The 13,434-nt window shown below is 37.2% G+C and overlaps 1 protein-coding gene across 7 annotated transcripts in view; it reads left to right on the top strand.

The window, feature by feature from the left end:
• nmi (N-myc (and STAT) interactor) overlaps positions 1-13,434 on the top strand; it is a 246,627-nt gene that overhangs the window by 206,441 nt on the left and 26,752 nt on the right. For 6 of the 7 annotated variants that reach the window (XM_059970304.1, XM_059970303.1, XM_059970309.1 and 3 more), the window contains 2 exons: positions 4,363-4,458; positions 8,681-8,830. In XM_059970304.1, coding sequence (XP_059826287.1) covers positions 4,363-4,458; positions 8,681-8,830 — 246 coding nt within the window. The remainder of the gene's footprint in view (positions 1-4,362; positions 4,459-8,680; positions 8,831-13,434) is intronic. The other variant, XM_059970308.1, reaches the window with a different exon arrangement.

The following is a 13,434-nucleotide window of genomic DNA, read 5'->3' as shown; positions in this document are numbered from 1 at the left end:
AGTTAGATAAAATTTCCAAACAAATTAAAGACTTTGATAATATTTATGTAGTCTCCCCTAACATTGATTTATTTAAACAAAGAGTTGAACTCCAATCACAATATAATTTATTATTAACTTATCCTATTGAAATAAATTTGCTTAAATTGAAAAGTCAGGTTTATGTGTTTGGAGATAAAAAATAATAAGCTATTAGCATCTCAATTAAAAGCAGCTAGAGCAAAGAGACAAATTTTAAAAATTTGTAAGGGAGATGGTAATTTAGCATGCAATTATAAAGATATTAATAACTTTTTTCAAGACTCTTATATTGAACTTTGTAAATCTCAGTTTCCAGTTGATTCTTCTAAAATGAATGCCTTTTTACAAAAGATTGATTTTCCTCAAATTTCTGCTGAAGGATCATCAAGAGTTTGTTGTTCTATTACTGAAAGTAAAATTCAGAAAGCTATTTTTTCAAAGCAATCTGGTAAAGCTCCTGGACTGGATGGTTATACTGTAGGATTTTATTTAAAAAAGTTGAAAAATTGCTCTCTTCATGTATGTTGGAAACGCTTAAAGATTATTTTTTGATAGGAGAGTTACCTCCCACATTTCATGAAGCTTCTATTTCTTTAATTCTTAAGAAAGATAAAGATTCTACTGACTGTGCTTCATATAGACATAGTTCATTATTAAATGTGGATGCTAAAATTCTCTTAAAAATAATGGCTAATCGGCTGGAGAATTTTTTGCAAAAATTATTTCTCTTGATCAAACAGGTTTTGTAAAGGGCCGTTATTCCTTTTCTACTGTTTGGAGACTGTTAAATGTTATATATTCATCCTTTTCTAAGGCTCCCCAATGTGTTGTCTCTCTCGGTGCTGAAAAGGCATTTGACAGAGTTGAATGGAAATACTTACTTAATGCTTCAGAGAAATTCGGCTTTGGTATTAATTTTAATGTGGATTAAAATTATATATAAAAGCACTATTGCTACTGTTATCATTAACAATTGTAGATCTTTTTTCGGCTTTCACGGTGTACGAGACAAGGATGTCTGTTAAGTCCTTTGTTATTTAATTTGGTGCTGGAAACCTTGGCTATTGCACTTCGTGAAGCTAAAGATATTCATGGATTTTTTATAAATGGGACTGTTCATAAGATCTCTCATTATGCTGATGATCTTTTAGCTTATATTTTCAATCCTGAAGAATCCATTCCTAGTTTATTGAAACTATTAAATGATTTTGGTAAGTTTTTGGGATAAAAACTAAACCTTCATTAAAGTGAATTATTTCCCCTAAACGATACTGCTTCTATATATGATGACATTCCTTTTAGAGTTACGGACTCATTTAAATATTTAGGTATTATTATCTCTAAAAATCATAAAGATCTTTATAAAACTAATTTGGTTCCTTTAGTGGATTTTATGAAGCACCTATTTTGTAGATGGAATGCACTTATACTTTCATTAGTCGGCTGAATTCATGCAGTTAAAATGATGATTTTACCAAAATGTTTATATGCATTTCAAAATATCCCTGTTTTTTTTTAACTAAGAAGTTCTTCGATCAGGTTGACTCCATTATTTCATCTTTTGTTTGGAATAATAAAAGACCAAGAATTGCTAAATATCATTTACAAAAATTTAAAAAAGATGGAGGTCTTGCTTTGCCTAATTTAAGAACGTATTATTGGGCTGTTAATATACGTTATATGTGTTTTTGGTTATATTGGGCTAATAGAGATGAACGACCACCTTGGGCTGATTTGGAATTGAATGCTGTGAAACAGTTTCACTTAACCTCATTATTAGGAGCTTCTCTACCTGTACAACTGGACAAAATTACTCATTTAAATTTATATCCTGTAATTAAGCAGTCATTACAAATTTGGTTCCAGTTTCATAATTTTTTAATCTTAAAAATTTTAATTTATGGAAATTATTTATTTAAACCTTCATTAAGTGATCCTACTTTTCTTCTTTGGAGCAATAAAGTTGTTTATTCCTTCATGGATTTGTTCCAAGATGGTCAACTGATGTTTTCTGAGAAATTAGTAACTAAATACTCTCTCTCATATTCACATTATCTGCAATATCTTCAGGTCAGACACTTATTACAAAAATACAAGTAACTTTCCATATATACAAGATTCTGACCTATTAGATATTATTTTAAAAAATCAATCATTTAGTTGTGTTTTAATGGGAAAATTTATAATTTATTGTTACAGCAGTACAATTACTCTTCACTTAAGATTAAGCAAGATTGGGAGCGAGAGCTTAACATGACTTTGATAACAGAAGATTGGTTGTGGATGTTGAAGTTGGTCAATTCTTCTTCAATTTGTGCCAATCACTCTTTAATTCAATTTATAATTGTACATTGCTACTATTTGACAAAGGAGAGACTGTCTGAAATGTTTCCTAGTGTTGATAGTCAGTATGACAGATGTAAAACTGAGACAGCCACATTGACACATATGTTTTGGTCCTGCTCTGTACTGAAACATTTTTGGAAGTCTATTTTCTCTACAATTTCTAAGCTTTAAAAAATTAATCTACAACCCTATAAATTGACAGTTTTATTTGGTATAGTATATTCATGGTATTTCTTTATCAGACCAACATGTAATTGCATTTGTTACAATATTGGCCAGAAGGGCTATTTTGTTGAAATGGAAAGATGCTTCTGCTCCTACTTTGATACAATGGTTTTCCCTGGTGATGTTATATCTTAGTTTGTAGAAAATCAGAAGTTGAACTTTTGATCCTCGATTCAATTTCGAGAAAAGATGGGGGTTCATTTGCCCGCTACTATCATCTGATTTGAGTGAATTAATATGGTTTCCTTCTGATTTTTCTTTAAGTGGATTTGAGTTGGCGGATTGATATTTTTTTTAATGGAAGCTTGTATGATCTATAGCTCCGAGGTTGTGCTCCCAATGGTTTTTCTTTTTTGCTTTTTTTAAAAGTTGATGGGGGTTCTTTTTTTTCCTTTTTCTTTCCAAAAAATATTTTTAACACTTTACTTTTTTTTTAAAATATTGATATATTGCTTAGCTTTGTTAATCAGTTATTTGCAAATTTAATTCCTTATTGCACATAATGACAGATTGACTTAATGTGTCTTTTTTGTCAACCTTCAATAATAATTAGTAAAAAGATTTTAAAATGAAAAAAACTAGGATTAGTGTAGGATCTGTGTGAAAGGGTGGTTGATGGTCAGTATAGATTCAGTATAGTAGGTTAAAGGACCTTTTTCCATGCTGGATCTCCATATGATTCCTTAACTTGGTGTTGACTTTGGTTGAACGTACCTTGACTTTTACTAGTATAGTGGAGAGAGTCAATGACATTGAGGCCAGAGTTGTTGAGGTACAGAGTGTTAAGCAAGTGGAAGTTCAGTGTCATGCCCGTGGACTGAACAGAGCTGCTCTGCAAATGGTCTCCACAAGGTCAATAATGCACAACAAATTTACAAATTTAACAAAGCAGAAGTTAAGTTTTTGCATTTTTTGGGGTGGCAGTATTTGGGTGTTAAGCTCAGAAGGGAAAAGTTTAAGGACCAGATATTACATAAGGTCATGAGACATAGGAGTAGAATTAGATCATTTGGCCTGTCAAGTCTGTTCTGCAATTCCAGCATGGCTGATTTACTATCCAATATCTCCTGGTGAAACTATCACAAAGAGGAGAGGGGAGATTGGTGGGAAGAAAGAATGAACCAGGAAGTGGTCCTTTTGGAATACTGAAACTTGAGGAGTGAAGAAAATGCCTCTGGTGTGGCATCATGAATTTGCAGAAAGTAACCAATTGAATGTAAAGGACAGGGAGGGATGGATAGGAAGCTTCTAACATGTGAGTGGGACAAATGGATAAAAATGGAAATGTTTAGAAGTACAATTTTCTGTGGCGTTTAGCCTGCTGATATTCATAACATGTTCAAATGTAAGGGAAGAGAAAATCTCAATGTATTTTATCAGTTTACAAACATCATGAATCCATAAAATTAATATTGATTACTTCTTAATTTGTTGATGACACATGTAGCCACGAAGAAGGGTCTCCTCCCAAAAATGGTTGTTCATTTCCATGGATGCTGCCGGACCTTCTGAATTCCTCTAGCGTTCTGTGTGTGTTGCTAAAGTTAAAGGAAATTTGTTGTAGCATATAGATAAAAGAGGGGAAAGAAATGTAAAATTTTGTTTTATCTTCAACATAGTGTTTTTTCTTTTAAAAAATCAGTAGCCTGCAGTGTTAAACCCATTGGTCTAATTTATGGATGCTTCCTGATCTATTATCTGTTAATATTTTGGACCTAGCCATATATCAGAAATTAGTTTCTCACTGATTTTTCTCTGTTGTCCTTTCAGGAAATTACTGATGTTGAAGGCGAATGTCAGAATGATAGCTGTCATCTTGATTCAGAATCAATTTGCCAAGCAAAAGAAGAGTTAGAAAGATGGCAGGTATAGCATTTCTATTACCTTAGTCACTGTACCTACATTATGGTTGGTCATGTACAGTTACAAGAAAACTCTATCCTCTGCTCCCCAATAGTCCTTGCCTTTATTCCTTCAACAAGGAGAATGACCACTGACTTCCCTTGCTGGGTTTCATCTGCCACTTCTCTGTCCATTCTCCCAATCTGACGAGTCCTTCTGCAGACTCCCTGCTTCCTCAACACTACCTGCTCCTCCACCTACCTTTGTATCATCTGCAGTCTTGGCCACAAAACCATCATTTGCTACGTCCAAATTATTGACATTTAACGTGAAAAAAAAAGCAGCCTAAAACATTTCTTTGTGGAACACCACTAGTCACCAGCAGCCAACCAGAAAAGGCCCCCTTTATTCCCACACTTTCTTCCTGCCAGTCAGTCAATCTTCTATCTATGCTAGTATCTTTCTTGTCATATCATGGCCTCTTACCTTGTTTAGCAGATTCATGTGTGTCATCTTGTCAAAGGCCTTCTGAAAATCCAAATAAACAACATCCACTAACTCTCTTTTGTCTATCCTGCCTGTATTTCCCCAAAGAATTCCAAGAGATTTTCCCTTGAGGAAATCATGCTGACTTTGGTCTATTTTGTCATGTGCCTCCAAGTACCCCAAACCTCATCCTTATTAATAGTCCCCAACATCTCTCCAAACCACTGAAGTCAGGCTAACTGGCCTATGATTTCCTTTCTTCTGCTTCTGTCCCCTCTTAAAAGAGTGGAGTGACATTTACAATTTTCTAGTCCTCTGAAACCATTCCAGAATCTAATGATTCTTGAAAGATTGTTACTAATGCCTCCACAGTCTCTTCAGTTACTTCTTTAAGAACCCTGGGGTGGTGTACACTTCTACATTTGTCTGTCATTTCTTTGTCCCCACCCCATTACTACCACTCCAGCCTCATTTCCCAGCAGTCTGATATCCATTCTCATCTCTCTTTCGTTCTTTATATATCTCAAAAGACTTTTTGAATCCTCTCTTATGTTATTGCCCAGCTTGCCTTCATATTTCATCTTTTCTCTCTTTATGGCTTGGTGAGAAAATTTTGAGGAAATGTATTATTTATAAGGCAGTTACAATGCTGTATGTTTGGTGCAGTGACAATTTACTGAACAGATCAGATTGTTGTCTGGTCTTTTGATTGACCTGCCTCTTGATTTATAAGGACTAATCAGAGTATTAAACCAGAACACACACATATCTCACTCCAAAGTCCTTATTTCCCATCTTCTATTCTTGCTTGATTCCTTGCGCTATATTCTGCTCATTTTTGACAACAATCCTGTTTATTTGAAATCTAGATTTCTTTTGCTCTCGGTATGGTACAGTTAATGAGAATTATTTTGAAATTTATTCTGCTTTCTTTTCTGATTCAGGACCATGAATGCGTGTATGCTTCCAGAAAGCAAAATGACACTATACACATGTTAAACCACAAGAACTCACCTCTTAGAGTTATATAAAACATGTAATACAGAAAGGGAATACAAATAGTTAATGAAGTAGCATTACAGACATCAAACTAATACCATCCACTAAATGAGTTAATGTCCAGATTACTAGCAAACTTTCATGCAGTCTTTTCTCACTTTCTCCTCCTCAACATGGTCTTAGATTCTCGACATCCATGTCCCTATCTTCTCTAACACTGGTCCCAAGAGAGGCTTCTCCCCTTCTGTCTCTTTCTCTTCTCCTCCTCCTCTTAGTTTGCACAAGGGAATTGCCCTTTTTTTTGTACCCTTCAAACCCCTTACACGGTATTTGCACAATAATCTTGTCTTCCCTAGATGAATATGTTTTTCACCATTATCAACTGTTATGGCTATAAATTTGTACTCCCTTAACATTCTCAAAACATTGCTGTGGACAAGTTCTCCCATACTTTCTCAAAACAATCCTATTATAAGCTAACACCATTTTGTCTTGGAGACTTTGATTTTTATTTCAACATGTACCAAGGAAAAATCACGTTAAACTCTTTCCTTATAATTCAATATGGCTGACAAGATTTCATGTTAAATTTGCTCTGAAAAACTTGCAGCTCATTTGCAAACTTGCTTTATCACTGTTGACTGCATGCTAACATAAATCAGAAATCTTTTGTGCATCCATTGAAATATATCCCATTCTGAGAATTTCTTGCCAATTTATAAGCAAATCCTTTTAATGTTCCATTGCATCAATGGCTAACAATCCTCTCCTCCCCTCCCTCCCCCTCTCGTGCCCCCTCCCTTCCCTTCTCAGCCCGCGCCCCCTCAACCAAGTTTCCGTAATGGCTACAACATCGTAGTCCCATGTCCTAATCTAGCTCTAAGTTCATCACCTCTAGCCATTATTCTCATAACATTAAAATACTATTTTAATAAAAATAAAATACTATTTACTATTACTATTTACTAATACTAAAATACTATTTTACCTACGATGTATGATTCAACATTCTATGATTGGTATAGGAAGGGCATTAGACATTTTGAAGATCTTTTTATCAATAATCGCTTCGCATTTTTTCAACAGCTCTCTGCAAAGTTCAATCTGCCTAATGCCCATTTTTTTTTAGATATCTCCAAATTAGACACTTTATTAATCCTTTAATTCCTAACTTCCCTGAAATGCCCGAGAAAAATGTTATGGATTTACTTCTTTCTATTAATCCACTGGGTAAAGGTTTAATATCATTTATCCATGATAAATTAGCATTCTTATGGAGTTCCCCTGTGGATAAAATTAGAAAGGCTTGGGAGCATGATTTAAATATCTCTTTATTTGATGAGATTTGGGACTCGATTCTCAAATCGGTTAATTCAACCTCTCTTTGTGCTCGCCATTGCCTTTTACAGTTTAAGATTGTTCATAGAGCCCATATGTCTAAATCTAAATTATCTCGATTTTACCCTAATATTAGTCCTCTTTGTGATAAATGCAAAAGTGGCGAGGCTTCTCTTATTCATATGTATTGGTCCTGTCCTGGCTTAGAGAAATTTTGGAAAGACGTTTTTATAACTTTATCCTGTATTCAGAATCACCACTTAGAACCTAACCCTTTAACTGCTCTGTTTGGTTTTTTGGGTGAGACAGATATACGTTTGAGTTCGACTAAGTGTCGAATATTATCTTTTGCTTCTCTCCTGGTTAGACGTTTAGTCCTCCTTAGATGGAGAGATGTTGCTCCACCCACGCATGCTCAATGCCTTAATGATATTATGTCCTGTTTAGACCTTGAAAAAATTCATTATTCAATTCTTAATTCCGATATAAAGTTTCATAAGGTCTGGGGACCTTTTATTGAGTACCTTCATAACCTTCCTCTTAATTAAGGTTTTTTTTTCAGTCCCTTACTCTCAGCTCTTTTTTTTTGGTAGTAGGCATTATTATCTTCTGTTTTCAAGTGTATGTACAGTTTTGGAGGTTTGGATGTCCTGATTTATATTCTCTATATTGTGTTGTGGTTGGTCTGGAGTTTTTTTTTTGCTGTGGGGCTTGGGGAGGATACTAACTTTACATGACTTCAATTTGGGTGCTTTCTCAAATTGCTTTTTTAGTATTATATTATTGTATGTTTATTTTTGCACTGTATTTTTTATTTTGGTTTGGGGTTTTTTCTTATTTGTAGTGTTGTAGAAAATGCATAATAAAACCAATAAAAAAAAAATACATGTAGACACACTTCAAACTGTGCCCCCAAGACTTGTGCACAGTACTGTACACTTCTGCTGGTTTAGCTTATTTCAGCCAACCTCTGTTGGGTTTTATTTGGTCTTTATAGCCACTGGATGCATCTTCTGCTGGGTGTCTCCCACATTTTCAGTCCCTATTTGATCATTTCTCAAATAACAACAGCCAAAGTGATTAGTACTTACTCGTCGGCCTATATTATAGGGTCCTGAAGAAGGGTCTTGGCTCAAAAAGTTGACTTTTCCATTAATCCTGCCTGGCCTGTTGAATCCCTCCAATGTTTTGTGCGTGTGTTGCTTTGGATTTCCAGTGTCTACTGAACTTTTTGCGTTTGTATATAATGGGGTGAATTATTCTTCATTTAGTAAATAAAGAGGGCAACAATTATTTCTGAAGATTATTTTCTGTATTTAAATGGGTTGTTTGGCTTTGAAGTTTATAAGTGTTTCAATGTAGCTTTCCAAAATAACTAACAGATTTAGTAGGTCTTTGCATTGTATTTTATCATTTTGTACAGAAGAAACTAGACAAACTGGACAAGGAAAAGGTAGAGCTAACTCTTCAAAAGTTGGATGCAGATGAGAAGAAAAACAAGGCTGAAAATGAGCTAAAAATTGAACAGGAAAATAGCAAACACAATCGTCAGAAGGCAGAGCAATCCATTAAGGTAAGTATAAACACAAAAGTATCTGCAGATTCTGGAAGTCTGAAGCAACGCACACAAAATGCCGAAGGAACTCAGCAGGTCAAGCAGCATCTACGGAAAAGAGTAAATAGTTGGTGTTTTAGGCTGAGACCCTTCTTCAAGTCTGAGGTACTGCCTGACCTGCTGAATTCCTGTAGCAATTTGTGCATGTTGCTTTAAAGTAAGTAGTGATTTCTGAATGGGACATTTTTTTCCCAACACAATCTTAAGGTAAAAATAAGTACCCGGTTATTCAAAGTTTGAAGTCTCTCCTAGGCTCCTCTTCACTTTCAGGAATTATCCCAAGCAGGTGAAGATGCTTTTGGTTGTTGGAAGTCAAGTCTCTCATGCATTGTTCTTTGAGTAGTTCCTAGACCAAATCATCTTTTGTTTCTTTGGATTTCCAGTGTCTGCAGAATTGCTTGGGGTCAAATCATCTTCAGTTGCTTCATCATTAGTTACAAGGATAGAGGCAGAGATATTTATAATTTCACTTAGTTCTCTCATAACTCCTCATATAATGAGGCAGATATTGCCTACAAACTCAAGCGTCTGGGAAAATGGTGCTTAAATTTAAGAGATTGTCTCATAGATTTGTGGGGACTGAAAGTACAGGAGAGGAGTCCAAGTTATTGATTCCAGCTGATACCCATCAGCAGCATGGATTATTTGCAGTAGTAGGACAAAGTGCTTGTTATATTCTGGATTAGTTCTGTCTGGATCACTGGAAGCATAAATCCCAGTGCAAAGTCCAGGAGATTTTACTGGGATGTTGATTCTGATTTTGTAGTACCAAAACAAAGCACCCAGGAATAGAGCACCAAAGCATAGAAACAAATCATTTAGCCCATCTAGTTTGTGAACTATTTTTCTACCTAGTCCCATTGACCTGCCCCTTCACAGCCCTTCACAATCCCTGCTGCCCACGTACTTATTCAAACTTCTCTAAAATTTTGAGATCAAACCACGTCTGCTACCTCTGAGGAGTGTACATGGGAGGAACATACAGACGAAGGTTGGAGCTGTGAATTTTCTGTTCAGATGGATGTCCAACAGACATGAAAAGCCATCAGTATATTGAGGGATCATTAAAATGACTAAAGTTGAATCAGGTTCACGGGTCTGGTGCGTGAGACAGAAAACATAGACTGTCAGTAAGAATATTCATCATTTATTTACAGACAGTAAAAATTTGACCGAACGTTCATGTTCCCACAAGTTGCAGGCTGGGTATTTAACAAACATACATTTGATGAACATGCTTGGCTAGAAGCGCACGTGGAGCATACCTTCCCAATGGCCTTCAATAAAGGACGAGAGAGCAAGCCTCTTCTACGTGTTGTTTCATACCTGGGATATTTGAAACTGGACACCGGGTGGCTAACCAATGGGAAAAGCAGCTGCAGATTCCAAACTGATCAATCCCAATGAAGCAACGTTCGACAGGTGAAATAAGCCACACCCCCACACAACACACCACCCCTCGAGAGTTACGAATATGATGTTCCAACCCCTGGACTAGTATGAGTCCCGTGAACTCTGAGTTACATTTAGAAGTACAATACCCAGTACTGTCAACCTAAGAGTCACCCCAGTGTCCTACAGTAGTCCATCAACCTCCCTGTACCCCAAAAGGCCACCAGCCCCACCCCAGGTAGAAATAGCTAATGAATTGATCCCCCACTTAATTTTATACACAGACTCACAGATATGATCACTCAGGTGAGTGACATTACCCGACCTGTCTAGAATGTAGGTGCAGCATTCTTGGCCAATAACAGAACACGTGCCACCCTCCTTTGTGAGCAGGTAATCTAAGGCCATCAAAATCAGTTCCTGGGACAGTCTGGCCATATCATGTTGAGAAAGGCTATCATTCAAAACCTCCTTCCTCTGCAATAGCCCTCTTACTGACCAGCATGGGCAAGGTGCTCATGCAGGGCACTGGGGTGGCATACATACAGCACCACATATCAACTACACTATCCTGTGGGAGCCATAGGTAGGCCTCGGAACTATACCTCCAGTAAGTGCCATTCAACGTCCAACATGCACCCACCTTCACAACACCATTTGGCATAGACACAGCCATCTCAGGGTACTGTTCCTGCTCAGACTTGCTGTCCAGCTTGCAGCTTGTACCTGTACTTAACATACCACTTACATCAACACTCTTTCAGGTGACAAAATCATTTTAAGAGTCAGGACCCTCCAATTAAACAAATGGTACTTATGGAAATACCAGTCCTTAAAGCACTCACTTCATCAGGGCTATTAAGGCTCAAGGCCCTTAAGGCTGTTACTGTACTTTGGGTCAAGGTTGGCTAGAATAGACTACTCCTTCCCAGCTCCCCCAAAACAGAAACCCAAAACCCGAGAAGCCAGATAATTACCCAAACAGTCCTTTTTCCTTGTTAAATGGATCAATACCAGTGCCACCCCTTCAGTGATGTATTAAGGAGTCCTCATTCAAATTCAGCAGTCTGACACATTGGTCAAACATGCAAATTCAAACGCCATCCCCAGGGATGTATCACAGGATCTCCCACAACAAGTCAGCATTCAGCACTTTGCCATTTGGTAATGTAGGAAGATACAAATTCACTCACTCCTGATCAGTCATTGAGTATTTAGAAATCATATAAAGTCCTACTGGAGTTGCTTCCCAAATGCTCAATTCCCTCTCAAATGTGGACATCTTATAACCACATTAAAGTTACCCAAATTTCCACCCCATCAACTCAAATTTCATATGGCCAGTATGAAATGTGGGTTAACCTTAAAACTAATTCCAAACAGGTAATATAGTAATGGATTAAGACACAATAAAACAAGAAACGGACTAAACAGACACAAGAAACACAGTAACATATTAGATCACAAAACACAAAGCCCAGGCTATACTCCTCTGTAAAACTTCACTTAGAACTGCAAAAACTGAAAACAGACAGTTCATATCTCACAGAGAAATAGCACACTTAACAGAACAAAACTGAGAAGGAAATAGCAAACAGGCAGTACCTAACACATTCATAGTCTCTTAAAGGCAAAGTACACTCACTCACTCACATATTTCTCCACATTCAAATACTATTTTCAGAGAAGAGGGAGTGAGGTCGAATGAACCCCCCCCCACCCTATGACAATGTGGTAGGAAGGTGCTAGCCACCCCCCTGCACCCCCAATTCCCACTGCTGGTGAAGGTCAAGCACAGCCCTTTGTAATGCCTCCAGTACGGGATATAGAGAATCCTAAATGGAATGCAGGGAATCTGCCAGAGGACAAAAGGAGCTTTTATCTGGAGAGGGCTTAAAGAATGACCTTCTCCATCAATAACCTCCTCCTCTTGCTTCTCAAGACAGTACCTTTTCCACATTACATTGAGTGTGGGGGTGAGAACCCAATTTACCTGCTAAGAACATTTCTTTACAGGATATGCAGGATCCCCCTACTCCCCGTCTGCCTCTATACCTGGCTATGGGCACCCTTTTCTACATAATCTAAACCTTGTAATAATTGAATCGTTGTTATTACAGATGGCCAGCAGCTGATGCTATAGAAGACAGTACTAACCCTTTTATTAGGGAAGCTGCTGCTGTAACCACATATCCTATCATTCCAGAAGTTAATTCAACATTCTCTGGTGGGTAACCACTATCTTGGACAACTCTGTGATAAGAGCCCACTGTCATAGACCTTTAGTGCCCTCTCTACTGTGCTCCATTCTGCTTGAGGTTTTAAATTCCATTTAGTGAGAGTGGGATACCTAAGCTTAACTCCTGCCGTTACTTGAACAGATAGTGAGGCATTATGCTCAGGGGAAGTGAGCAGTGTTCTCAGTGCTCAAGTCCCGTATTCAACCTGTCTTGATGTGGTGGATCTTAGGACCCAACGGAACCCTAGACCTTGTTTAACCTGTCTCAGTGCGGTGGACATTAAGACCTGCCAGAGCTCTGAATCCGCAGTGTTTCTGTTCACGAAAATAATCACGATCATGATTGAAAATAAACTGGGAATAATAAAGTGATCGGAAAGAGATGAAATGCCATCGGTCGTTGGAAAAGTGTTAGGCTACAGTCGGTCAACGATTGGAACAATTTTAAAAGATAAAGTGAGAAAGGCCCTGCCCTGATGAAAGCTACAATTATTACTAAGCAACACAGTGGTTTAATTATTGGGGTTTTGGGATTTTGATCCTCCACATCAACCCGGCGCGGTGGATCTGTCCCGAGTCTCGAGAACTTTGTTCCCAGGCCAGGCACTGAAACATACATTCTTAAGTGTTTTATATACATAGAAAAGTAAAATATACACTATATACTAAGACAAACGTTTGACTAACTGATGCTAAATAATACCGGATGTACCCATTCCGACTTACTAAGAGAACTTCCACTTTTTTTCGATCCCGAGCCACGATAACCCACGCAATCCTCCCGTATACTTTAAATCATCTCTAGATAACTTATAATACCTAATACAATGTAAATGCTAGTTATACTGCATTGTTTAGGGAATAATGACAAGGAAAAAAAGTCTGCACATGCTCGAACAACAAGTGCTGGAAGAGCACTTCTGGGTTTTCG

The sequence above is a fragment of the Hypanus sabinus genome, chromosome 5 (assembly GCF_030144855.1).
Source record: "Hypanus sabinus isolate sHypSab1 chromosome 5, sHypSab1.hap1, whole genome shotgun sequence".
NCBI lineage: Eukaryota > Metazoa > Chordata > Chondrichthyes > Myliobatiformes > Dasyatidae > Hypanus > Hypanus sabinus.
Note: the sequence above shows the minus strand (reverse complement) of the source record. Positions and strands in the feature narration are given on the sequence as shown.